General features: G+C 32.6%; 6 protein-coding genes across 7 annotated transcripts; 5 read left to right on the forward strand and 1 right to left on the reverse strand.

Moving 5' to 3' along the window:
- Nucleotides 1-513: 513 nt before the first annotated feature.
- LOC104727852 (alcohol dehydrogenase-like 5) lies at nucleotides 514-3,121 on the forward strand. Its single transcript, XM_087472338.1, has 7 exons — nucleotides 514-717; nucleotides 789-835; nucleotides 923-1,251; nucleotides 1,448-1,530; nucleotides 1,627-1,754; nucleotides 2,845-2,908; nucleotides 2,997-3,121. Exons 1-7 carry the CDS (start codon nucleotides 523-525, stop codon nucleotides 3,111-3,113), a joined length of 963 nt encoding a protein of 320 aa, XP_087328464.1. The 5' UTR covers nucleotides 514-522; the 3' UTR covers nucleotides 3,114-3,121.
- Nucleotides 3,122-8,705: 5,584 nt separating this feature from the next.
- Nucleotides 8,706-9,317, forward strand: LOC104722826 (putative defensin-like protein 235). The gene is made up of 2 exons (XM_019231595.2): nucleotides 8,706-8,881; nucleotides 9,029-9,317. Exons 1-2 carry the CDS (start codon nucleotides 8,815-8,817, stop codon nucleotides 9,223-9,225), a joined length of 264 nt encoding a protein of 87 aa, XP_019087140.1. The 5' UTR covers nucleotides 8,706-8,814; the 3' UTR covers nucleotides 9,226-9,317.
- Nucleotides 9,318-9,440: 123 nt separating this feature from the next.
- Nucleotides 9,441-12,444, forward strand: LOC104722824 (beta-glucosidase 3-like). Of its 2 annotated transcripts, XM_010441064.3 has the most exons (13): nucleotides 9,441-9,639; nucleotides 9,717-9,780; nucleotides 9,974-10,023; nucleotides 10,123-10,198; nucleotides 10,272-10,343; nucleotides 10,433-10,520; nucleotides 10,619-10,871; nucleotides 10,960-11,066; nucleotides 11,166-11,389; nucleotides 11,510-11,535; nucleotides 11,644-11,731; nucleotides 11,874-11,970; nucleotides 12,052-12,444. In XM_010441064.3, the coding sequence occupies exons 1-13, from the start codon at nucleotides 9,484-9,486 to the stop codon at nucleotides 12,293-12,295; spliced, it is 1,545 nt and encodes a 514-aa protein (XP_010439366.3). In that variant the 5' UTR covers nucleotides 9,441-9,483; the 3' UTR covers nucleotides 12,296-12,444. The 2 variants fall into 2 exon arrangements, with proteins under 2 accessions (XP_010439366.3, XP_010439367.1); XM_010441065.3 differs by lacking the exon at nucleotides 9,441-9,639 and having other exon boundaries at nucleotides 10,624-10,871; nucleotides 12,052-12,394.
- Nucleotides 12,445-12,868: 424 nt separating this feature from the next.
- Nucleotides 12,869-15,151, forward strand: LOC104722827 (putative pectate lyase 16). The gene is made up of 4 exons (XM_010441067.2): nucleotides 12,869-13,643; nucleotides 13,737-13,840; nucleotides 13,953-14,091; nucleotides 14,682-15,151. The coding sequence occupies exons 1-4, from the start codon at nucleotides 12,924-12,926 to the stop codon at nucleotides 14,901-14,903; spliced, it is 1,185 nt and encodes a 394-aa protein (XP_010439369.1). The 5' UTR covers nucleotides 12,869-12,923; the 3' UTR covers nucleotides 14,904-15,151.
- A 5,452-nt stretch (nucleotides 15,152-20,603) lies between these two features.
- LOC109127254 (uncharacterized) lies at nucleotides 20,604-22,797 on the reverse strand. Its single transcript, XM_019231822.2, has one exon. It carries the CDS (start codon nucleotides 22,533-22,535, stop codon nucleotides 20,604-20,606), a length of 1,932 nt encoding a protein of 643 aa, XP_019087367.2. The 5' UTR covers nucleotides 22,536-22,797.
- A 1,639-nt stretch (nucleotides 22,798-24,436) lies between these two features.
- LOC104722828 (putative WRKY transcription factor 31) lies at nucleotides 24,437-27,884 on the forward strand. The gene is made up of 6 exons (XM_010441069.3): nucleotides 24,437-25,051; nucleotides 25,208-25,306; nucleotides 25,638-25,799; nucleotides 26,356-26,748; nucleotides 26,846-26,959; nucleotides 27,073-27,884. The coding sequence occupies exons 1-6, from the start codon at nucleotides 24,818-24,820 to the stop codon at nucleotides 27,691-27,693; spliced, it is 1,623 nt and encodes a 540-aa protein (XP_010439371.2). The 5' UTR covers nucleotides 24,437-24,817; the 3' UTR covers nucleotides 27,694-27,884.
- The last annotated feature ends 114 nt before the right edge of the window (nucleotides 27,885-27,998 follow it).

A 27,998-nucleotide genomic window follows, 5' to 3' on the forward strand; every position in this document is an offset into this window, starting at 1 on the left:
GCATATTTTAGCAAACGTGTAGGATAACCTTTTTTAATCTTTTTTTGGTCAACAACATACATTTTGTTAAGTTTGAATCTAGTAAGGACACTAACACACGAGGCCATTAATTAGGCTTATATGTCCTGGTTGTGTAAATTATCTTAGATTTCTAAGTTCAACTAAATTAATAATACGTTAGTCATAGAATCAAGATTAAATTAGAAGATATTTATTGGATGGCTTTTAGTTTTGTCTTAAATCACCCACCACGATCTGATCGAGACTGCTGCCAAGAATTTCATTTTCTTACGATTAATTTCAAAAAAAAATTAAGGTAGGCTGGTTAGATTAGAGACTAGCTCAATTAGAAGCAGTCCACTAAAAAAATGATTTATTATAAAATAATGGTATAGATGAAAAACTATGCAATCGTTTTGCATGCAGGAACGTATATTCATAAAGAGAAGATTATAAGAACAGGTGACACTCTCTCTCTTTTACATATCCACTTCAAAATAAGTTCATAATTAATTCACCATCATGGACAAGACATCATCATTCTCCATTCACGAAGGAAAGCCAATTCGATGCAAAGTAGCAATATCTAGAAAACCAGGAGAAGCATTGGTGATAGAAGAGATCTACGTTGATCCACCCCAACCTTACGAAGTTAGGATTAAGATCCTATGCACATCTCTATGTCACACCGATTTAACTTTCTGGAAATTAGACTGTGTAAGTTTTTACACTTATCAACACTAATTAATTTTTTTTTCTCTCACTAATTAGTCTTTTGAAATTTCTAGGGACCGCTTGCAAGGTTTCCTAGGATTCTAGGACACGAAGCAGTCGGGTAAATTTTCTGTATATACTTGTTTAACTTTCATTTTTTTTTTACAAGAATTTACCTAATTACTTTATCTCGTTGAAATTACTTTAGTGTGGTAGAGAACATTGGTGAACATGTGGATGGATTTCAACTAGGCGACGTCGTTTTGCCAGTGTTTCAACCTCACTGTGAAGATTGTAAAGATTGCAAATCCTCAAAGAGCAACTGGTGCGCAAGATTTGCTGATGACCCTTTACCAAACACTAGACGATACGGAATGACTTCAAGATTCAAAGACTCTTTTGGAGAAGATATTTACCATTTTCTCTTTGTATCGAGTTTTTCTGAATTTACTGTCGTGGATATCGCGCATCTCGTCAAAATATCTTCTGAAATCCCGGTCAATAAGGCGGCATTACTCAGCTGCGGTGTCTCCACAGGTTTCTTATATATTTGTTGCCCTAGGGTTGGTAGAAATCAGGGGTGACAGCATATTTAAGAACTTTTTTTTGGGGGGGGGGGGGGGGGGGGGGGGTGGGGGGGGGGGTGGGGTGGGGGGGGGGGGGTGGGGTTAAAACATAAGAAGTAGATATCAAGGGGGTGGGGTTGTTATTATAATAATTCAACGTGGATCAGGAGTTGGAGCAGCTTGGAAAGTGGCTGACGTTGAAGAAGGCTCCACCATTGCAGTTTTTGGCCTTCGTACTGTTGGACTTGCGGTATCAATTTTGTGTCCCAATATTTAATTGATTTAAGAAACATTATAGTTATTTATTTGCTGATAAGTAATACATAACTAAATGATTTAATAACAGGTTGCGGAAGGAGCCAGGCTGCGTGGGGCTGGAAAGATCATTGGAGTTGATCTCAATCCTGATAAATTCGAGCTAGGTAATCTAGTACTCGTTGTATTTCAATTGAATGTGTCTTTCTGTCTTTTAATGTCACTAATTTTTTGGCTTATTCTGACCACGTGAAAGAGTGAAATCCCAAGTTTGGTTTATATCTTATAAAACACTAAAAACTAGTATAGTTTTAGTTGGCCTTGGTCTACTCTAACAAATAGTCTCATCCGTCCAGGTTGTATTATTTATTCGTTAACATAACCAAATCCAAAAGTAGTTTTAGTCGTTCTGTTTCTTTACAACTTGTAAATAATATTTCCACTGAACATGTTTGTAAGCTATATATAATATATATTTTATAACATGATTAAAAAAAAAAATCAAATCAAATTCAGATTGGGCTACTAGATAGTATTTGAAATAATATGTGCAGGTCAACCAAAAAATAATCTAAATATGTAATGTCATGGTTTGTGTTGGTGCATTACATCATCCTTCAACTTTATATACGTATATGTTGTTGACAAAAAATATTAAAACAACTTATTTTGCGTTGGAAAAGCTTAAACATTAGTAAAAATAAAAGATTTCAGATTAGCTATCACTTAATCAGAACCGTGCATATGGGTAAGAAAAAAGCCATTTGCCTTAGGCCCCCAAAATATATAGTTTGTTTTTTTTGTTTTTTAAAACCTTTAATTCTAGAAAATATGGTGTATTATTATGGTTTTGGGAGTCTTATTATTTTCTAAACAACCCATATACGACTCCTTTTGAATACATATATATATATATATATAGATATATAGATATGTTTAAAAAATATACAAAAAGGAAAATAATACCCTAAATTGTAAATGAATAGAGTAATGTTGTGAAACGGAAGCAAGAAAGATTATGAGAAATTAGTGAAAGAGTTTATTGAAATAGAAGGAAAAACAATTATGTTTTAGTTTTTTAGATTATTTTTTTTTGTTTTTTAAAAATTTATATAATTTTAAGTTTTTAATGTTTATTTTATTATAATTTTGAATTTTAATATTTATTTATTTTTTTAAAATATATTAAAATGACCTCCGATGTAATTTTGCCTTAAACCCCGATAAATCTGGGCACGGCACTGCACTTAATATTATATAAAAATAATATTCATTGATCATGGATAAACATATGCTATCTACATTGAAGCATGTTTGGTGGTCTTAAACCAAAACTAGATATTCCGATTCTCGTGGATCATTACTTAAAAAAGGTATTTTACATATTTTATCTATATTTGTATGATTACAGCTTTACATGTTATGTTTTCATGGGGAGAACTATCTCGTTTACAATTGCAGGAGCTTAACCTGGATAGCTTTATTACACATGAACTGAAATTTGAGGAAATCAACAAGGCTTTTGATTTGTTAGTGCAAGGGAAGTCTCTCCGCTGCATTTTATGGATGGACAAATAATAAATATACTGTTTAAAAAAAATTATAATCGTGATAAAGATTTTGTTTAAAAGAGATTTATTCTGACTCTTCTGTTATCTCAATGTTTAATTTTTTTCCTTTTGTTTATATTTATCGATAAAAAATGTATCATTCTGTTTAATGCTAAGCATGTGAATTATGAATTTATTCGGATTTTGAATATTCTATCAAATTAATAAAATAAGTAGATAGAAAATTATAGGGAAATTATAAGAAAACTATTTGAAGAGTCAGCCTAATCCACACCATGAAAACTGGTCGTACTAGGGTTGGAATCTAATGACACATCTTATCATCTTCACTATCACTTCAGTACTTGCATCCACCATAAGAAAACAAAAGGGATGTGATGATAGTAGCATGCCACATTTGCCACTTTTAAGTTTTAAGTTAGGAGTTACATGCAATTTTTTTTTTTTTTGGTAAAATGACATGCAAATATTAATCCAACTATCCAAGCAATGACTGAAAAGTATCTTTCTTAATTACCATAATTCCCTCTTTTACATTTTTCTTAGGATCAGAGATGTTCAATTTCAATTCTAGGTCAATTGTTTCTTATCTTATTATACTTACTAGATTAATATCTGTGCTAGAGCACGGATTGAAATTCATTTTATTTATATTGTAATTTTTTTATAAAATATAATTTATGTGATTGTTTTTAAAAGTTTTTTGGATAAAATATTATGCAATAAAATCATATGCTAAATATGATGACTTGAAAAAGACACTTATTTTGTAAGTTTTATACTGTTAATGATTCTAGATAAAGTACCCGTGCAATAACACTGGTTAAATTTTATTTTATAAAAAAATTTGTATATTTTATATTTTAAAATAAGATTTTAATATGTTGTATTAGTTTATGTAAGTGAGTTATTTCAACAATGTATATTCTACCTCATGACTTGAATGTCATTATAATACATAATTTTGTGAATTTAGTTTTTAAAAAGTGAGTTATTATAGTATAAGTAATTTAATATATTGTTATACTTTTTGTTTTAATATAATTGGTTTTTTGAAATTCTTTCATATTATTGACATTGCTATAACAAACCTATTTAGAGTGCTTATAGTTTCTAACATTAATATCAAGTTTCAATATTTTAAAAATATTTCAAAATAAATTATTTAAAGTTTATTATATTATTTAAAATTATAATATTCAACAAAATAGTACGAAATTGAATTTAAATATTAAAATTTTGACCCGTTACTCAGTAAAAATTTGAATTCAATAGATATTAGTTTTAAAGAATAACATTAATAAAAGTTGAATATTATAGATTGAATCATTTGTATTTTTTTTTTAAATATTCAACTTATGGTATATCCGAAAATGAAACTATTTTTTAATTCTAATAAATAATATGATAATTTATTTGTTTCACAAAATAGACTCATATATAAAAATGAGAGGTGAAGTATAATAATAATTAACAAATTAATATTTAAAGTTAGATATCAAAGGATTTTATTTGATGAATAATTTAATAAAAGAAATTAATATGGTAAGTTAGATGATATCAAATAATTCTTTAGAATAGTCTCTTTAAGATTTTTGGAAACAATAAATCCAGACTATACAAATAATATAAAACTTAATCTATAACCTATTTGTAACCAACTTATTAAAATTATATAGTCTACAAAACAATGTTGTGTATTTTCGTTTTATTATATAAGGGATATATACATTTTTGGAGACATTTATAAAATAAATCCTGAAATTGACACTTATTTATATGCATGTCATTGGCATTAAATAACTAATTCAATAAACATATTAATTCTATTTATATTTGATTTTTTTTTATAGAAACTAAATATTTTAAAAGATAACAAACATAGTTGTAAATATATACATATTTTATTTTCTAATTTTATAAGAAGGTAAGTGAAGAGCTATTGTTATTTAAAAGTTTGAAAAACTGATCTGATAAAAAGTGACTTTTAGCCTCACATACTATATTTTACCTTTACGGATTTCGTATGATAAGTTTTTGTGGATTAAAAATCTTTAAACATGTTGCGTGATCCGCCTAGAATTGTGGGTTTAGACTATAGAATCAACACTAAAACTATTAGTTTATTTCATATACTATAGATTTGTAGTCCTAGTTTGGAAAATTAACTTATAAATTATTTAATATTCCAAAAAAAAAAATGTACACATAAAAATATACACTAATATACCATATATGCATATACCTCTGTTTAATTATAGAAAAAAAATTAAGTGTTTTAAATTCTATATTTTATCTAATAATAAATTTAATGTAATTAGGTTATAAACTGTATAAAACGTAAGAAGAAGAAAAAACATTCTAAACAAAATTATAAATTAATTAGATAAAAGTTAAGTAATTGAGAATTTGAAAAATAAATAAATTAAAAATTATCATTTAAAATACAATAATGTATATAAATTTTCCTCACTAACAAACTTTTGTATTGAGTTGTATAATTAAATGTTTTCTTATAAATTATATATATTTGGTTTTCTTTAGATGAAAATGTCATGCACGGATAACACGTATTAATTTACACATATTTACCGGTAAGTGACACATTGAAATTGTAGTATGAGACACCCTTTTGTTTTTATTCAAACATGAAACATACCTAAGCAAATGTATCTATATATACATTTTTGGAGGCATTTATTAAATAAATCCTGAAGTTCAAACTTATTTACAAACATGTCATTGATATTAATTATCCAAAAATAAAAAATCAAAAAGATTAAGTGCTAATGATAATTAGTATATATCAAAAATTAATCTTCCATATCAACAATAGATAAAGAAAGATTTTTATGGTTCAGTTGTTAAATGAGAAACAAATTAAATGGCATATTATCCCTCTATTCTGTGAAATATTTGAGAAAGTAAACATTGCCTAAATCAAATCATCATCTATGAAAATTAAAAAATCTTACCTAATCTCACGAGGAGCTTTTATTTTGGTACAATATATCTTTTATCTCTCTCGTCGCTATATCCTTCTTTTGATAATCTGATTCATTATTATCATCTACAATGGAGATAAAACATAAATGGCTTCATCACAATTCCAAAGGCTTATTGCAGTTTATTTTTATGGGTTAATCAGAGAAAACACGACAACTTACTAGAGAACTCGAGGGCTTCAAGATGATTAACTGATAAGATATGTATGTGCTTCACATTGACAAGAATGGCATCAGGTTAATAAAATTTTCAATTGTTATCCCATTTTTATTTATTTTTGATATATTAAGATTTTTCAAGTAACGTTCAATTTATTTTTACGTGCATATGTACAATCTACAGGCTGGTGAAAGTGAAGGGGTTACTCAATTTATGTTTTGATTGAGGTTAGTAATTTGATTCATATCTCTACTCTATAAACTGATTATTTCTCTAGACAACATGAATTATGTATGTATTTGTCATTTTTGTGCTAAATTTGTAGGGTATAGACATATGTATGTGTATTCACTGTCTCTTTTTTTTTTTTTTTTTTTTTTTTTTTTTTTTTTTTTTGTGAAACTTGTGTTGGTATCTCAATAGATTATACTTTGTGATTCTCTCTCGATATGGTGAAATCGAGATAAGGATGTGTGCCAAGATCACCATATCAACAGTAGGGGTTTTAAAGGTGTTTTCCTTTCTTTCTTTTTTTTTTGGCAGGATTGTTGTTGGAATCAAGTGCAAAGACGGGATTGAAATGGTTTGATTCTTCCTCTTTGCTACTTTTGATTTTTTTAATCATACTTTGTGAATGATAGATCATGCACCACCCTTTTAAAGGGAAACAAGTGCAAGAAGAGAGAATTTATGAACTGATGAGATTGAAAAATACGGAATCGAAAAAATATGTTAGCATTCATAGTAAAGCTTGACTATATCCTGACTTCCTGAGCTTTTTGAGTGGATCGTGGTTCTGCCTGTACGTTTGCTTTGTTGTTGGGGCTTTACTAATTTGGATACTATGCACATGTTTCTGTTTTGGCAAGTGTCTTTCGGAGTTACTTGCGGAGCGTCATAAGCTTATTCCATTCTTGCATGTGCTTCCACACGCATATCGGCTACTAACAAAGGTGAGCGTTGATGTTTGTGTTGTTTATAATCTATATTCATTCCTTGCTTCAGAACTTTTAAGCTCTCATACAGTTTGATGAACACTTAAATTTCTGCTAAGAGATACGTATATAATAAGTAATAGCTAGCAGTTAGAGGTAATATAAAAAGTGGGTTATTGTCTCATCTTACAACCCACATAGAGACTAATGTTAGAGTACTAGAACACGAAATTACTAATTCTGTATTCTTAATTATAGTGACTTATGTCATTCTATTTAACTATAGGAGAAGAGCAAAAAAACTATTCTTTGCCAACTCAATTAACTATGTTGTCTCTCCATTCATTGGTGTCCTGCTGACTACATTTGTTCACTAATTCTAACTGGTGCGTCTTACTCTTGGAAATTGACAGATTTGGAACAGAAATTTTGCGGTGCACCACATTGTTGGAGAATGCCACAGTTTTTAGTCAGAGTGAGCTTGACCACCATAGCCCTCTGGCTTTTGGAGGAATATTTTAAAATGACAAGCTGACCTGAACGGATGGGCGTCACAGTTTCCGTCATAAGCTAACAATCAACATAACTCTTTTTGTCTAATACAATACTACTGCGATAGATTATTTATTTTATTGACTTTAAGTTACGCTGACGTAATTATATTGGTTTCATAATTATGGTGATTTTTTGAGTTTGCTTTGTCTTTGAGACTTTTCTAATTATACTAAAGTGTTAGATTATTTATATTTGTATCAATGAAAATGAGAAAGCTAAATTGTCCTTCACTAACAGTTAAATTTATATGTATAATAAAAATACTATTAATTAGCTACAAATTTAAAAACAAAAAACAATGTATTTCTCTACGTATCCACTTCTTAGTGAACTCACTCTATAAAATCTCTCATGGTCAATCTCGCTCGTCTAGATCTTTAATTTCAGCAATTGCCTTTGTAAGTGTTTTCTTCCTATTTGGACTACTAACCGTGGAGTTTTTTTTCTAAATAGTGTTTAGTTAAAAAAAAAAATCTCATGGTGCACACACAAAAAAAAATCGCTCATAGATTTTAAACCAATAAAACTAAAACATGGTAATTGAACACTAAATATAGATACATAGCGGATATACATATAAAATATTAAAAAAAGTATTAGTCAAATATATAATTAATTTACTAAAAAAATTACATTATTCTTTTAAAAAATAGTCCTGCCAGTGAAAATCTAGTAATTAACCAAATTAACAGTTAGGTCTTTGTATTGCCTGGGTGTCTTTCCCATTTTTAACACTAACAAAATCTGTAAGTTCCCAAAATTCTCTTATATTGAAAATAAATATATACTAGATTCATGACAAATTCAAATTGTTTGACCAACAATATTCTATCAAAAGAAAATTAAAGATTACCTTTCCAAAACTAATTAAATCTACCCATCAATTACGTTGAAGAAAAGTTTGTCTTTAAGTGAGTACCTTTCCAAAGTGTGTTCATATTAAGCCTTTTTTTTTTGTTCATTTCATTTCCACCATCAGCCAATACTAAAAGAAACAGAGAAGAAAGATAATTTCAACAATTTGGAAAATATAAAATCCACACAGTAAGAATCATGAGATCCGCCACTTTGCTTCTGGTTTGTTGTATTCTCATATCTTTCATTTTCAGTCATGTTAAAGGTAATACCTAACCCTTATTTATTTTTTTTTTTTTCATTTGATTGTTTACTCTAATCTGTCAATGGCGAAAAACGTTGTTTCCATTAGAAAGACCATCTTCAAACTTTACATCATTGTATTCTTGTGGTTGATATATACTCGCAGTAGAAGTGGAAGCTGGATTAAGTCCCATGGCGTCTAGCCTACGCGTCAGGAAGGATATATTTGTGGGAGGATGCGGCAGCGACGGAAACAAAACATGCATAAACGACTTTGTTAAGAAAGGAGGTGTAGCCAATAAGCCTAGTAGTTGCGAGTGTGATAACTTTGGCTTCGAACATTTATGCCGATGTAATTTTTCTTGATGTTAAAGTTTTCTTCCTAGTCTTTTGTTATATCTCTTACGAAAAAAAAAAATCAAGAAATAATAATATAACAGAAGGAAGTATTTTTTTTATTGTGGTGGTGTGTAATAATCTTAAAGATAAGATGATCAGAATTTCAGAAACACATGTCCGTGTGCCGTGTCTCTTTCTTTTGAGTCCACGCTGACTAAATTGATAGAGACAAGTGTGTTTAATTTTCATTCTCTCGGGTGCGTTACAACTTATTTCCACAAAAGCATGGAGCAAAACAGAGAGAGAAACAGAACAATGGAACTGGTTTTAAATCTTTTTACCATTTTTCTTCTTCTTGCATTGTCTGGAAGAGTCACATGCTGCGGCAGGAACGATTTCCCCGAGGGCTTCGCTTTCGGAGCCGCCTCTTCTGCTTATCAGGTTCGTCCGAGTTCGGTTTTTTACAACTTCTAGTATTATTCCATTTATACTCAGTTTTTTTTTTGTTGTTGTAAAAGTGGGAAGGAGCTTTTGATGAAGATGGGAGAAAGCTTAGCGTTTGGGATACTTTCCTTCACTCTCGTAATAAGCTTTTTATTTTGTTTGGTGCTATGATTTTAGTTTAATGATAATTAGGAGTCTAGTATCAGTCCAATTATTGTTTAACCAATATGCTGACTCTTAATTAAAATTCAACTTTGGAAATTCAAGTTTTGTCGTTTGGATTCTATCTCATTCTAGAAAAGCCTAAATTTACATAGTCTTATACTGACAGGTAACCGTAGTAACGGTGACATAGCATGTGATGGGTACCATAAATACAAGGTTTTTTAATCCACCATTATGCAAACTCTTAAAAAGTTGACAACATTAACATTGTCTTAATTTGTTATGAGATTAAAATTTTTGCTTTTGCATGTGCAGGAGGATGTGCAGCTGATGGTGGAAACTGGCTTAGATGCCTTCAGATTCTCCATTTCTTGGTCTAGGCTTATACCTAGTATGTCTTCTTAAAGACTATTTAAGTGTTTAAGCCGGGTTTTTGTCTTGATGAGTTCTTATCTCTCATTTAGATGGAAGAGGTCCTGTTAACCCAAAGGGTCTACAGTTCTACAAGGACTTTATTCAAGAACTTGTTAGCTATGGTGAGACATGTTTTCATATCCTAACCAAATATTGGATACCAAAAATTTCCAAGTTGTATTGAGTTTGGACTTAAGTAAACTTACTACAGGAATTGAACCACATGTTACACTGTTCCACTACGATCACCCTCAATATCTTGAGGATGACTATGGAGGATGGATCAACCGTAGAATCATGTACGCTAAATAGCCGTAATTACTTAGTTTTCTGTTACATCACCTATACATATATGACAACCGCAGAATTATGTAAGGCTAAAGTCTTGTCATTGCAGCGAAGACTTCACTGCTTATGCAGATGTTTGCTTTAGAGAGTTTGGGCATCATGTCAAATTCTGGACCACGATCAACGAGGCTAATGTATTCACTATTGGAGGTTACAACGATGGGATCACACCACCTGGTCGTTGCTCCTCACCGGGAAGAAACTGCACATGGGGAAACTCCTCAACCGAACCGTATATAGTAGGCCATAACTTATTGTTTGCGCATTCCTCTGTTTCAAGACTATATAAGCAAAAGTATAAGGTATATGTTGCTTATACTTGTGTATATATTTTACGAAACCATCTCTTGAATGTGTGAGTATGAGCAACAAATTGTGTATAATGTGCAGGAGACACAAGGTGGTTCTGTAGGCTTTAGCTTATTTGCACTAGGGTTTACAAGCGCCACGGATGATGACATTGCAATTCAAAGAGCCAAAGATTTCTACCTCGGTTGGTGAGTCAGGCAGAAACAGTTTCTAAAAGACTTTTCCAATTGCAAAACATATCTAAGGTTTTTAGCTGAATACAGAACTCTCTGCTCTTTAAAAACCAGGATGCTTGGGCCTCTTATATACGGAGACTATCCAGAAGAAATGAAAAATAGTGTTGGATCAAGACTGCCAGTTTTCTCAAAGGAAGAATCAGAACAAGTTAAAGGCTCATCTGACTTCATAGGAATTATCCACTACCTTGCGGCTTCAGTTACAAACATTGAACTCAAACGTTCTCTTTCAGGAAACCCGGATTTCTACTCAGACATGGGCGTATCTATGACATGTAGGAATCAAACTCTTATCTTTTGAATAACAAAACAATGTCTCTGCTTCTCTTTTATTTCTTGATATTTTTGTTTTTGCTAACCATCTCTTCTTTTGTTTTACTGCTTGGGAGAGACAGACCTCGGTAATTTTTCAGCTTTTGAGGTAAAAGTTTCAAGGCTACCAAATTCAGATACAGTTAAGTCTTCAAACACAGAAGTGTTCTCAATCCATCTTTCTTAGTTTTTTTTTGTTTTTTTTTGTTTGGAAAAGTATGCTGTTGCTCCATGGGCTATGGAAAGTGTTCTTGAGTATATGAAGCAGAGCTATGGCAATCCACCTATCTATATTCTTGAAAATGGTCTCTCTTTCACTCTTTCTTCTCTGATCTCTCTCTCTCTCTCTCTCTCTCTCTCTCTCTCTCTCTCTCTCTCTCTCTCTCTCTCTCTCTCTCCTGTTTGTGTCTTAGTCTTATTAATTCTCTTGCCAATGCAAACGAATAGGTACACCAATGAAGCAAGATTTGCAGCTGCAACAGAAGGACACACCAAGGATTGAGTATTTACATGCTTACATTGATGCTGTGCTCAATGCTGTAAGGTAAGTGAAGTTTCTTCTTGTACCTTTATCTTCTATTCTCTTGTTGATGTACTAAAAGATAAAAGATATTACTATGTGTAGGAATGGATCAGATACGAGAGGCTACTTTGTATGGTCATTTATGGATTTATACGAATTAGTGAAGGGATATGAGTTTAGTTTTGGATTGTACTCTGTGAATTTCAGCGACCCTAATCGCAAGAGATCTCCCAAACTCTCTGCTCATTGGTATTCTGCTTTTCTCAAGGGCAACACAAGATTTCTTGGTTCTCAAGGCATCATGCAATTGCAGCAAAACAACTTCTCTTCTTCAGCTTCTTCGTAGTGATGTTGCATTTATATATTCTGATTGGTTTATTAATTAGAGCTGTTTTTTGAACTGCTTGCCGTTTTAAGTATCCGAATTTAATTTTATTTCGACTAACTCCTTGGGTTTTGGTTGGTTTGATAATAAATTGAAAACCATATAAATTATTTGTGATTAGGTTTAATTTTTGGTTCGGTTTGGTTTTATTTTCGGCTACGTATCGGTTTGGTTTTTGTTAAAAAGAAAACTCAAAAATAAATAGTTTATGGAGTGTCTGAAGTGAAATTGTAGAAGAAACAAAAAATAGTATTGGATTGGTACACGTACACATAACACCCCACCAGATTAACATTACCAATTAACGTAATACAATTTATTAAACAATATGATTAAGACATTTGTATCTCTCCATCCAAGCAAGTTGGCTAGAGAAATGTTCGTGGGGAAGCACGTATATGTGATCTTGTGTAACAACACCGAAGTCTCACCAATACAACTTTGATCTTTAGGCCACTATTAGGACAAGATCGTGTTTACCACACCTTCTAATCTTTCTGACACATCTCTCATCTAACACTCCCTTAAGTACTTCCCCATCTTTTCCCTTTTCTTAGTATCCCTACTCAAACCTTAAACACACCGGACCATGACTCTTTTCACCATTTCGTGCCTCCTTGTGGCACTATTCTTATGTCATTCCTTGGTTCATGCCGTAAATAACGGTTATTACGGGTATAACCCGACGGTTGCTAACTACCTTCCTGAGAAACCTCAGAATGTCATGAATCCGGTGGACTCATGTTGGCGGCTCAAGTCTGACTGGGCTGCCAATCGGAAAGCCCTAGCGGATTGCGTGGTTGGGTTTGGTTCATCTACCTTGGGAGGCAAGAAAGGTAATTTATATGTTGTCACAAACACTAACGACAATGCACAGAACCCTCAACCAGGTTCATTGCGGTACGGCGTGATCCAAGAGAAACCGTTGTGGATCACTTTCGCTAAAGATATGGTCATAACCCTAGAGAATGAGCTCATGGTCAATAGCTATAAAACTATAGATGGCAGAGGGGCAAAAGTGGAAATTGCTTATGGACCTTGCATCACAATACAAGACGTGACAAACGTAATCGTGCATGGGATCAGCATCCACGACTGCAAACCGGGAAAATACGGGATGGTGAGGAGCAGCACGACGCATGTTGGTCACCGTAAGGGATCGGACGGTGACGCGATCGCCATTTTCAGCTCGTCAAATATTTGGATCGATCATTGTTACCTAGCGCGTTGCACGGACGGGCTCATCGATGTGATCCATGCTTCCACAGGAATCACCATTTCCAACAACTATTTCACTCAGCATGACAAAGTCAGTTTAGATTTACATTAATCATTACTATAGCTAGTTAATGTCTCGAGCAATTAATATCAAATTTTGATATTGGTTGTTATATATGTATAGGTGATGTTGCTTGGACACAACGACGATTTTGTGCAAGATGTGAACATGAAAGTGACCGTGGCATTCAATCATTTTGGACCAGGACTAGTGGAGAGAATGCCAAGGTAATTTAGTTTCTTTTTTTTCCCCATTTAAAAACTAAAGTAACTATATTTTAAGGATTTAATTTAATGCAGAATTAGACATGTAATAATGTAAAAAGTGTGGTGGTTGCAGGGTAAGACGAGGGTACGCTCATGTGGCAAACAATAGATACGATAAATGGATAATGTATGCAATTGGTGGTAGCGCCGATCCCACCATTTTCAGTGAAGGCAACTATTTCATTGCTTCTGATAAATCTAATAGCAAACAGGTATTTTAATTTCGTCCTTCTAATTCAATATTGACATATAATTCACACATATATACTTATAAGTTATACTCATTTAAATTATGAACGAAATCAGACTATCGATACTATTTGATCTAGAAAAGAAAAAAAAAAGAGAGAGGCATGCAGATTGGTCTTTTTTAGCCGAAAGTATTTTTGGACTTTTTTGGTCCGGTGGAGACCCTAAAATCATACTACAAAATTATTACTAATTTCTGAAAGAAAAAATTAAAATTACGTTTAGCTCTGAAAAACAAGAAACGTAAATAGAATTACTCAAGTCTAAATTAGGTTGAGTTTGACCTACTGACATTATATATTTTATATCCTATTTATAAGCTTGTCTTTTTCTGTCTTTTAATATTAGTCTTAGACGGTACCTTACTATCGGCGTTTAGACGACTAACTAAATATTTAAACGTCCGGTTTTGGTTATGTATAATGATTAATGTCTAAAGATCATTAGTATATAACTATATATATATATATATATATATATATAAGATACTAGATAAACTATTACTACGATTAATGCATGGGAATAAAATGCTAAGCATAATGAAAACAAACAGGTGACGAAGAGAGAAGTAAAAGGAGGGTGGAATAACTGGAGATGGAGAACCTCAAATGACGTTTTCAAGAATGGAGCTTACTTCGTACCTTCCGGTTATGGTAGCATTGGGCTGCCGTACAGTTCTGCTCAGCGATTCACAGTCGCTCCGGGAAACTTGGTTCCTTCTTTAACCGCAGATGCTGGCCCTCTAAACTGCAACCGGAAGGGTCCTTGTTATTAGTAATAATACCTAATTTCTGGTATAGCACGTTACTTTTCTTTTTCATTTTATGTTGATTATATATATATATAGGTTGGACTGGATTTGCTACACATGTAATAAAAGTCCCTTATAGTTCGTGTAATATGCATTTGCTACACATGTAATAAAAGTCCCTTATAGTGGTGATGAAAGATGAGAAACGTCAGGATTTTGTAATATGCATTTCGTGTATACATAATTACATATAAATATGAATTTTTTTTCCTTTTCTTTTGGCATATGCATATGAGATGTCTTTTTAATCCAATATACATAGTTACATATTTTATTTGTATTCGCAAGAAAAGTAAAATCCCATATCTATATACTTCCTTTATCTGGTAACTTTTTTATTTTATTTATCAAAGTTAATAGTAATTCGTAACGCTTTTCATTCTTGCTCGTTAATTTTACAGAAAGAGGTTTTTAAGAAGCTTGATTTGGTATGGGATATATGGTTCTTGTAATAAAAGTCCCTTATAGTTCTGATATCGATGGACTTTGGACATTGTTGATTATATGATTCGTGAAGTATGGACTATTGACTTCACAAACAAATAAACTGAAGACTCCGAAATGGGTTTTATCGAAATCTAAATGCTTGTTCATTCCAACCCCTTTTTCTGTTCTAAATTTTCTCTGGAAATCTTGTAAGTCTTTATAATTAGAGAGTTTCTTAGATTTCTTTTTTCTATGAAATGTTAAATTTATAGATCCAACTGAAGAAAAAATGTTTATGTAAAATGAGAACAAAGACCGGAAAATGTCTGGAAACCATACAAGAAGGAAAAACAAATATTTGTTTGTCATTAGTGAACTATGATGAGGTCTCATTTAATTCTATATTTAAATTCAAGTTGGTTCAAAATTCTCCATGTTTGTTGTTACTCTTATCATAATAACAAAAGTTTGGACTAAGATCCGCACTTCTTTCTTTTTAGAGATTTTTTCTTTAAATTACTTTAGTAATAGATATTTAATACACACTCTATTGACTAAGTCTAATATTGGAAGATGCACGTTAACTTATTACATCCTAGCGCTGACGTATAAGCTAGAGAATCAAACACACACACACACATATATGTATACACACACACACAAAGACACATATGTATGGGTATATATATGGTGTAATTGGTCAATGCAGCTGCAACTTCATTGGAAAAAGGTCTTTTAACGTTGTTTATATCTTTTGTCTGATACGTTTTGTATTCTCCGTGATTTTTTTATTTTCTTTTTGTTATCAATTTAGGATAACTTAAAGTATATAGTATGGATCTTGAAATATCCAAAAGTTAGAGGTAGTAAAAACTATACAATGCAGTTCTATCCATCAACTTGAAGTCTTGAACCATGTAAATGAATGACACAGCTTATTTAGTGATTAGTTTTGCACATTTATATTAGTTTTTGTTTATTGTCAAAACATCATATGCTCAGTCAATGGCATATTTGATGTGTTTATTATGTTTAAATATTATATATAGTCTGCAAATACAGCCATATAGTATAGGCCACAAGCTGTGAACATGGCTATTTGAGGTCTCACAGAATTGTAGATATATGAGAGAGAACCGAGTGTTTTAATTTATATACGTGCAAATCAAATTTTTAACAAAAAAATAGATTCAATGGCAAACAAGTTATATTGATTCAAAAACCATTACACTCCAAGAGAAGAAGAGTTTAAGGAAGACAAGACACTCTTTGCCAAAGAGTCTGCCACAATTTTAACACTGTGAGAAACAAAGCTAAAAGATAACAAGATAAACCGGAGCCAGAGATAACTAATGTTGTCATACAAAATTCCTCTGACCTTAACATTGGATTCAATAAGAAGACGAACAAGTTTATAAGAATCCGACAAAACTTGAACGAAAATAAGCTCTTGTTTGAGAACCGATAACAAGGCATGCATGTTTGACTGCGAGAGCAGAAGGGACAAATGGTCGCGATGCTTATTTTCTGAAAAATAAAAATAAGGGTTTTTGGCGATGGGGTGATGTTTGGGAGGTGTTCTAAGGGATCCCGGTGTTCTAAAGCGTGGTCATTGATCAACTCGAATATGGAACTTTATATCAACTATTTGTTTTCATACTATATATTGAAGATTGATCAACTCGAGAGGCTACTTCATATGGTCACTAGACACTAGTTAGAATGACTTAAAACAAGTTGTGGACGGGTTGATTTTCTATCAACAAATATAATTTGGACTATGTCTCAACGGTATTTGTCATATTTATATTTTCTGTATTTTAGCAATATCGAGTATATCAAAGAGACTAAATGGATTGATTTACACTCAAGTCAACCTCCATTTTTCTTTTAAGTCGGTACGCCATTATTATAAGATAGCGATACATGCAATAAACTAACTACGAGGGGACTCGTAATATTGTTAGCAGCAAAAGAAGACTTGGAAGAACCTCTGAAGTCGACGAGACAATACTATGGGTCGTATGAACAAGTTTTAGTGAGTAATTAACTTTGTAATGTTTGACTTTGTAATGTTTCTTTTTGACTAGTACACATCGTGTTGAACATATATACAAAAAAAAAGAAAGAAAACTCACAACTAATCTCATACATAAGAACACAAATATGATAACCAAAATAAATTACCATATATTTTGGATTGGTCCATATTTTATGTGGTTCTTAAGACAGTCTCGGTTTTTTGGTTTGCATATATATCTTATATATATATATATATATATATATATAATTTATTTGTTTTTAGTTTCTTTATACAATATTTATATACACCCGATTGGATATATAGTAGACACTCATACCAATAGTTACAAAACCCAATGCTTTCGATGATAGCCCTGAACAATCAACAATCTGATACCAATTAGTCTGTATCAGTGTCATTTTAAGAACCAGTGACTTTGCTTTTCTCACGTAATGATCCATAATAAGCATCAATCCATCTTTGAGCCTAGAAAAAATCAAATTGATCCTGGTATAATAGCACAATTGACCCTGATAAAATTTTTAAATCACATAATTGACCCTAATAATTTTTTTTGACCCTGATGTGATGATTTCCTAGCTCCGCCACTGCTCTTCATCAACTCTAATCTTGCAAATTCTCGTAACGAAAATCCAAATTGCATACCCAAACCATAAGGTAGTGGGTAATGAAAATTGTTGACAACATAGCTTCCACCTCGGACTTAAAGTAACTACTTGTGGTGTGGTAACAGGAACAACAACATCATCACCAACAACCCACGAGTATCGCATTTGAGAATCCATAATTCGAATGTTCACTTGTATATAGTCCACTAGTGAAGCCATAAGAAGATCATCCATTCCGAAATTGATTCCTTGATTTCCAATATGATCTCTGAGAATCCCAAATCCTTCAAGCAAAGTTGTTACTCCATGGATTCTGGGGTCAAAAACCAAAGTGAAACCTCCATACAATTGAGTAGGAGAACAGTCAGCGGTTGCAAACCGGAAATTCCACCGGCAAAAGCTTGAAATAAACCTGCCAAACGGAAGGAAATAACGATTCGATTGAATCGACATCCAATGGACGCAAAGTTGAGAAGCAAACCAATTACAACAGAATCCAACCCATCCAACGCTTATCAAGCTCGGATCCAAAATTCTCAATGAAAACTGGGTGTATTGAGACGCAACCCAAGTCTGAGATGGTGCCATATCTATCACCATCAAGATGCAACCGAAGAGAATTTGTGATTTTGATTTTGCCATTGATACTACCTAAATCTAAAAAGGAAATATTAGAAGCCAAGAGTAAATGACCGACCGACGCCAGATAAGCCGGTGCCGGCTGGAGACAGTGACAAAAAAAGAGGTTTTGCCAGAAGTGATTTTTGGAGAAATCGCCTTAGACGAGAGAGAAAAATCGTCGGAGCGTAAACCATGTATATATCTAAAAAGTAAAAAAAAAACTTCTAAACCATGTATATATCTCCATCTCTACTTAGACAATTAGAGAACATTTCTTATCCTTACTCTTATTTATGCAAGCTATAATGTCTATTTCATTTCTATCGATTTTTGCCTTTAACTTTGATCAATAATTCACGATATATGAGTAGTCAATTCTTTAGATGATTAGTTTTTCTTTTGCAATGAGAACTGACATTAGAGTGATTTTCTAGCCTACTAAACTTGAAATTAGTGCTGACTAATTATTTACTTTGACAATGAGAGTTTAGAAACTTCAAGTATTTAACAAATATGACTTATGCTTCAAAATGTTATTAGTATAAAATTGATGATTTTGATAATTTCTCAATATTTAGGGTTTAATTAATTGTTTTAGTAAATTATCATGTTTTTGGATTGGTTATTAACTATTTTATTTATTTTTAAAACTTTAAATGATAAAACTAAAAACAATGCTCTCAATAGATTTCATTTCCAGTATTTTAGGAAGTGACAAATTATCTTCTTTTTTTTAACACCTTCATTGTTCATTAAATTGAAAATGATAATACAAATACATCAATGAGCATACAAATTATCAAAAAAAAAAAAAAATCCTTACTGTGCTCTTCTATTAGTAAAAAAAAAAAAAAAAAAAAAACTCTTAAGCCTCTTAACGGTGCACTTGCAGATTAGTGAAACTCATCAAATCAAATTACAACTAAAAACCACTAGTCAGGTAGGTAGAGGTAAAATAAAGGATATTTTAAAAATTAATCAGTGGTTTTCTTAATAGTCTTGACTACTACAATCCAGCTACTACTACAATCCAGCCAAATGCTTACTAACGAGATTAGAGAACAATACACTGAATCTATCTCAAGTAGTCGTCTCTATGTTTATGAATATCTTAGAGAGGGTTTTCGTGGAGACTTTTGTTTTTAGTGGAGATATTTAAAGAGTTTTTCTTTTATTTCTAATACATTTATCATAATTTTATTTATTTTTTATTTATTTGAATACACTCTCTCTTAGACCTTCCCAATAAAAGTAGTCTAAAGATTGATTATGTATTTAAATCTTAATATTTGAACCACTAAATAAATGTCATGTGTATTAAAGATATCTCAACGGTTTTATAGTTAGAACCTAAACTTTAGATGAAGGTGCTTTAGACCATCATTATAGATCATATTTATAAAATTATCTTAAGAATAAATTTTAATTAAATTTTTAAATATCCAACAATTTGAGGATGTAAAATATTCCTGCATACACATTATCTCTCATGTTCAAACATTATCATTTCTTTTTTTCTATTTTTCTATTTTTAAACATTTTCGTAAGATGACCACATGCTGTGCTCTTAGACACTCTACATAACCCTTATTAATAATGGAGAAATTAGATGAGAAGGTAATTAAAGTCAACAAAAGTGATAGAGCACGTTTTTCCTCATCCTCAAGTTTTAGTAAGTTGTAGTGACAATAGTTGTACAATAATTTATTCAGACCTCACAAAATTAATTTTCTAGTTTAAAATTAAGGTTTCATTTTCTAGTTGGTTTTTAGGTGGCTCGACGTCAGTAGGGGTTAAAGCTTCTCCTCGAGACTACATTTACACAACTACATACACGGTGGCGGATCTAGAACATATTTTAATCCGGAACACAAAATAACATTAATTTTTTTTATAAAAAATTATAACAATATGAAAATAAATCGTTAAAATAAAAATAATAATAAGTCTTACAACAAAACAAATTTATAAAGTTATCCTACGTTCTTTCATATCCTGAAACATTTTCATCACTATATCATTTGTCACCTTATCAAATAATTCCTTTTCAATAAAAGAGACTAAACAATCATTTAGAAACTTATCACCAATACGGTTGCGCAAACTAGTCTTCACAATGTTCATTGCAGAAAAACATCTTTCAACCGTTGCTATGGCTATAGGTAAAGTCAAAACTAGCTTCAGAAGTTGATAAACCTGAGGATGCGAAAGATATTTCCTTGTCTCTACCATCACATGTGCAAGATCCCCCAGACTCTTCAAATTAGCAAATCTTTCATCTTCCCGGATATTATCGATGTACAAACCAAGTTGGTGTTCAAGTGATATTCGATCGACAGAAGTAAAATCTTTGGGATAAAACTCAGATAATCTCATAACCTTCAACGGATCAAACTCATGAAATGAATCAATAGGACTTAAAGAAGCAACACAACCAAGTAATTCAGTGTTTACCTCATCAAAACGATCATTAAACTCCTGAATTTGCAAATCCAATACAGTGTAAAAGCACTCCACTTGATAATGATGCAAGTTGGTCATGTTGCTTCTTTTTCTTGGCTTTCTTGGGTCAACAAATTCGTCATCCATAATGAGCAACTCAGTGTCATGATTCTCACAAAAAGCAAAAACTTTAGTAAGAAGAGAATCCCATCCATCATCTCGGAGCTTGCATAATTGCTGTTTGGTGGATTTCACTAGGCTCATAGCATTCAAAATGTCTTGGTCTTTTCTTTGTAAAGCCACTGATAAACTATTCGTGAGACCAAGGATAAGCAACATCAATTGCAGGTAGAACACAAAATCAAAGGTATTAAAGTATTTAAGAAGACCATTAGCTTGTCGTCTTTTGGTACTATCAGAACCATCCTTTTCGATATACTCAAGTACTTTAATGATAATAGAAAATAAATCAACCAACCGCAGTAATGTTGTGTAGTGAGAATCCCAACGAGTATTACCAGGTCTCTGTAGTGAGAGTTGATTCAATCCTTTTCCTGTTTTAATTTCACCTCGATTGATTACTTCCTCGATTCGTTTTCGATATTCTTCTCGAATCATATCCTTTCTCTTACAAGAAGCTCCAACCACATTTACCAAAACAGAAATCATATCAAAGAAGTCTCCAACTTCAAAATGCTTTTTAGCAACTGCCACGACAACTAACTGAAGCTGATGAGCAAAACAATGGATATAATAAGCAGAACTATTTTCTCTCAAAATCAGAAATCTTAACCCATTGAATTCACCTTTCATATTACTTGCTCCATCGTAGCCCTGTCCTCTTAGTTGTTTCATACTCAAACCATGTTTGGCAAACAATGAATCAATAGCACATTTCAGAGATGCAGAAATTGTTTCTTTAACATGGACAAGACCAATAAATCTTTCTTTGACTGTCCAATGTTTATCAACAAAACGAAAAGGCACTGCCATTTGTTCTTTATCAGAAACATCTGCAGATTTATCCACCAACACGCAAAATACATCATGATCAACTTCTTGAATTATAAATCTAATAACTTCCTCTGCAAAGCAATGCACTATATCTTTCTGAATTTCAGGACATATCATCTGATTATTTTTTGGAGCATTCTCCAACACAACTTTGCTTACTAGCTCATTCTGCCCTGCAGTATATTTCACAAGCTCTAAAAACCTATTAGCTGATTCCATTGACTCACCATGACCTCTAAAAGGTAATCCTTGTCGTAGTAAATATCTACAACAATCAATTGAAGCATTCAATCTGATTTTGTATTCATTTTTGACTATGTTATCTTGCTTATAAAAAGCATGAACAATTGATTGACTTTGCTTCATCAAAGCATCATCATTTTTTAATGCATTATTGTGAAAGTTATTCAACGATCCTACATGATCTCTAAACAAATGCATCACTTCCACCTTTATTTTCTGTGTAATATCTAAACAAGTAGCAAAACAAACAATAAGCTTTGTCTGTTTTCACACTGTATTCCAACCAACTGCTATAGAGATCAAACCATTCTGGATTGAATCTTCTCAACTTTTCTCCTGATAGTGTTTTAGGAAAATCATGACCTCTAGGTTGACAAAGACCTCTAATCAAATATTTGCGTCTTACCTCATCTCTTTCATTAGGATGATATTCCAATATTCTTTTTCTATCTGCTGGATCCAAGGCAAATCTACAGGAGTTTTTTCAGACGTTGCTTCAAACTTTTTTTTGAAATAACTATGAATTGGAACCTAACAAAAACACAATTATATTAAATTATTAACATAGTAAAAACGAAGTTTAGATTACAAAATTGGTATATCAATGAATTATCATATAAAAGACAATACACATGCCTTACAAAGATATAAATAATGAACGAACAAGATTTTATCTAAAACTGAACAAAATTTAATTTCTTCTACTGTAATTTTAATATAAATTAATAAGAAAGTATGGTATATCAATGAATTATCATATAAAAGACAATACACATGCCTTACAAAGATATAAATAATGAACGAACAAGATTTTATCTAAAACTGAACAAAATTTAATTTCTTCTACTGTAATTTTAATATAAATTAATAAGAAAGTACTTACGGTGGACATGTTGGATAGCTTGAGAACTAAGGAAAAGTAAAAAACAGCAGAGAAACAATTTAGTTGTCGATAGAAAGAAACTAGGTCAATGCCTATCGTTGTTAAAAAAGAAACTAAGACTAATCTATTATTGTACGACTAAAAAAGTATTATGGGCTTTTTTCTGTTTAATTATTTTGGGTTGAAACATTAATTATGAAATTGGTTTGGAGATCTTTTGTTTCAATACACACGGTCAAACAACTTTTCTATCTAGTTAAGTCAAAGTTAATATATTAAAATTATATATAAATTTTTTTTTTGAAAAATTCAGTGTTGGGCACGTGCCCAACCCCTCTATGCTTTGTACCCGCCCCTGTACATACACGTGCATATATATGAACAGTTCAACACTAATACACTGTACCGGCTATTTAAGTCTCAACAAAATTAGATTGTTTGTAAGACTATTCTTTTGCCCCAAAACGTTTTCTTTAATCACGTGAAAGGTGCCGATTTAGTCGTTCGCGGTGTTTGTTTTTTGCTTTTTCAATCCTTTGATCTATTAATATTAGAAATAGTCAAATTTATTTCTTAAAATGAGGAAAAATATAAACCAGAATAAGATTCATCTATAACTGATTTCCAATTTGTATAAAATAGCTTTTCTACAAATCACCTACTTTTCGCCGCATTTCAGTTTCTTTGTGTGTATATTGACATGTTCAATAAGATTTTCAGATATATAACTTCATTAAAGAACGAAAAAAAAATCCTAAATTTGACTTTTTAATATCTTAAGAAATTAATTGTCGACATATCTTAGTGTAATGGACTTGATTTATGTAAAACACTGATCACACACGTCTTCCATACCAATATGGCTTAAAGCTTAATTAAATCAATAAACACAAAAAGCATGGAGTTGAAATAGATAAAACGAAAACAATTTGGAGTTTTCTAATCTTCATTTGAAACACCACGTAGTTTCCCACTACTCGAATCATAAAACAGCAGCATGTTTGTTAACAATCAAAAAGTAAACGTGCAAATCTCTCTACACATGTCTATTAGATTATGGGACCCCATGTCCGTCCTATAATGTCAGGTGGCAGACACATGACGCAGACTCTGACGCTTTTTTAACAAAAAACCAAAAAAAGTCTCCACGAAATTTCCTACAAGAATCTTATACCAAAATAAAATTTATAAAATTATTAAAATTGATAAAATGAATAGAATTGGAGAGATTTCCGAGTCGACGTCAAAACCCTCTTTGTAGGCGAAGCATCTGGACCGGTAAGAGACTCTCATCGATAATAACCACATAATTAAATCAAAACTCTTCCTCTCTCTCTCTCTCTCTCTCTCTATTCTCTAAGATTCTTGCGTTGCTCTTTATCTGCTTGATCTTCCTATATATGGAGAGGCACTAAAAGGGTACTTACTATACGATACTGTACGGATCCATCAAACAGGTTTGATTATATATATCCAAACGACGTACCTTTTTATCTTATCCGGCACCAAGTTACCTTTCCTAGGGTTTCGGAGAATCCAATCAACAACGAAGTAAAAATTTATCATCGTTACATCAGTCGATATCATAAAGACTTAGATGTTCCGGTTCCCGGTGAGTTTAGGCGGTTCACGTGACGAAGCCCGTCACGATCAGATCACACCGTTGGATGAGCATCGTGTGGTGGTTGATGAGGTTGACTTCTTTTCTGAGAAGAGAGATAGGGTTTCACGTGAGGACATCAACGACGACGAAGACGAAGAAGCCAATAAAGTTCACGTCAAAATGGAGAATTCACGAGTTGAAGAGAACGATCGTTCCAGAGATGTTAATGTAAGTATCAATGATTTTTATCTTAACTTTGGTTGACAGCAAACGATTTATTTTACTTGTATATATGTGTTGAAATTTTTTTCTTGGGTTGGTGAGATGTGAATGATCATAACAGTAGCAATTTTTTTTTCCCCTTTTATAATATAACACGTACAGATCGGGCTGAAGCTTCTGACGGCGAATACGGGAAGCGATGAATCAACGGTGGATGATGGACTATCAATGGACATGGAAGATAAACGTGCAAAGATTGAGGTACTATTTTAACAAGGATCATTTTTTTCGTTTTCGTTTTTTATTTATTTTATTTTAACTAGTTAATCCCATTCTATTACATATCTTTTTCAGCTTCTAACTCCACTGAATTAGTGATTTTAATGAGATTTTGTATATGGTGATTGCGCGGTTAGAGAGAGCAATAAGTTTTTTTTTTGTGTGTGGAAATTTTGATAATTTAACGAGATATTTGGTTTATCCTAATTTAGAGCAAAGTTTACGAAGATAACTTTTAAAAATTTGGAAAAATATTTTTTCCTCTTTTTGTTTATTTTTTTAAATGTTTTTGTGTTTTGTTGTAATAATTAAGAACGCACAACTACAAGAGGAGCTGAAGAAGATGAAGATAGAGAATCAAAGGCTAAGAAATATGTTGAGCCAAGCGACGAACAACTTCAATTCCTTACAAATGCAACTTGTTGCCGTCATGAGGCAACAAGAACAACGTAACTCCTCCCAAGAGCATCTCCTGGTAATATTATACATTTACCTTTTCACTTAATTAATCTAAATTTTTGGTCCTCTTAAATAGATAATGTTTAGGTATCGGTTAAATTATGTTGGTAAAAAATATATAGAATGATCTCCAAACCGTATACGTTGAATTCTTTTGTGGCACACTAGTACATGAATTATGTGGACAACCCACATGTTTGTATTGTTGATCACTGGTTTTTTCTTAGTCGTTGATTGGACATTCTTCTTACCAATATATTTTGGTCGTTATGACGGCTGTAAACCATGGGTTCTAAATAGTTAAAAACGATTTATTCTAAAACTGCTTTCGATGCAAAACCAAACCCAAAATTCATATTCTAAAATAGTTGATGATAAATTCTTCTGAAGTTTATCATTCTTATTAACAAAAGGAAATGTAAAATTCCTCAGCTATATTTGATTTTGTTTTCTCAGCTAACTATTTGTTATTAAGAATGCAAAGGGACTAATATGCTATATATATATATATATATATATATATATATATATATATATATCAAGTATTAAGGTTTAAGCTTTCTTTAACTTAGGTTACGGAGGGAAAAGCAGAAGGAAGGAAACGGCAGGAACTGCACACCATGGTGCCAAGGCAGTTCATGGACCTCGGGCCGTCTTCTGGAGCAACGGAGCATGAGGCTGAAGTGTTATCTGAAGAGAGGACAATGATTCATTCAGGTTCTCCTCCTTCGCTTCTAGAAAGCTCCAATCTCCGAGAGAATGGAAAGAGGTTGCTTGGCAGAGAAGAAAGCCCAGAGGAATCCGAGTCTAACGCCTGGGGAAACCCTAACAAAGTCCCCAAACATAACTCATCCTCTAGCAACAACAATAACAACGGAAATGGAAACGTTATTGATCAGTCGGCCGCAGAAGCCACCATGCGAAAAGCCCGTGTCTCAGTTCGCGCCAGATCTGAAGCACCGACGGTAATTCTAAGTCCCTCTAATGGTAGCTAGGCATAAGCTTATATTTGATCATACACTTAAATGAAAAAAATATTAATGTTGTTAACTTGTTATATAGATAAGCGATGGATGTCAATGGAGAAAGTATGGACAAAAAATGGCTAAAGGAAACCCGTGTCCGCGAGCTTATTATCGCTGCACAATGGCTGGTGCCTGTCCTGTTCGTAAGCAAGTACGTAGCTTTTACATTTTATGTCGGCAACAAACATAAAAGAATAAAAGATCTAATATATAAGTTGCATTTGAAACAAACGAAGCCTAAACCAATGATGTCTTAATTAACAGGTGCAACGATGCGCAGAGGACAGATCTATTCTCATAACCACCTATGAAGGAAACCACAACCATCCACTCCCACCAGCCGCAATGGCCATGGCCTCAACAACCACCGCAGCGGCAAGCATGCTCCTCTCAGGCTCAATGTCGAGCCAAGACGGTTTGATGAACCCAACAAACCTCCTAGCTCGAGCCATCTTACCTTGCTCCTCAAGCATGGCTACAATCTCAGCCTCCGCACCATTCCCAACCATCACATTGGACCTCACCAATTCACCAAACGGCAACAACCCCAATATGACCACTAATAACCCGTTGATGCAGTTCGTTCAACGGCCCGGTTTCAACCCGGCAGTTTTGCCTCAAGTGGTCGGTCAAGCTTTGTACTATAACCAACAACAGTCCAAGTTTTCTGGTTTACAGTTACCGGCTCAGCCGCTGCAGATCCCGGCCACTTCCTCGGTGTCCGAGAGCGTTAGTGCCGCCAGTGCAGCGATTGCCTCTGATCCAAACTTTGCAGCGGCTCTAGCAGCAGCAATTACATCCATTATGAACGGTTCCAGTCATCAGAACAATAACACCAATAATAATAATAATGTGGCTACGAGCAACGGTGACAATAGGCAATAAGAGTTTTCATTTTGATTATCAAGTTTATTTTTTCGTACTTTGTTTTGAGCTTTGGATGTGTAATTATACCTTTTTTTTTTTTTAGCTTTTTGTCGTGAACAACAAGGGTCTTAAGAACACGTTTTTTTTTTCTCTGTTCTTCATGTAAGATCAACGATATTGTTCGAAATTAAATCTCTTTAAAATATAAACTCCCATATGTATTTTCTTTTATATATATGTATTATTTTCTTCTATACTATTTTTAACATTGAATCTTAAAATAGTATTGCTATAGTTAGGAATTTTAGATTAAGGAAGAAAAA

This window comes from Camelina sativa, chromosome 11 (assembly GCF_030686135.1).
Source record: "Camelina sativa cultivar CO46 ecotype springtype chromosome 11, ASM3068613v1".
NCBI classification, from domain to species: Eukaryota; Viridiplantae; Streptophyta; class Magnoliopsida; order Brassicales; family Brassicaceae; genus Camelina; species Camelina sativa.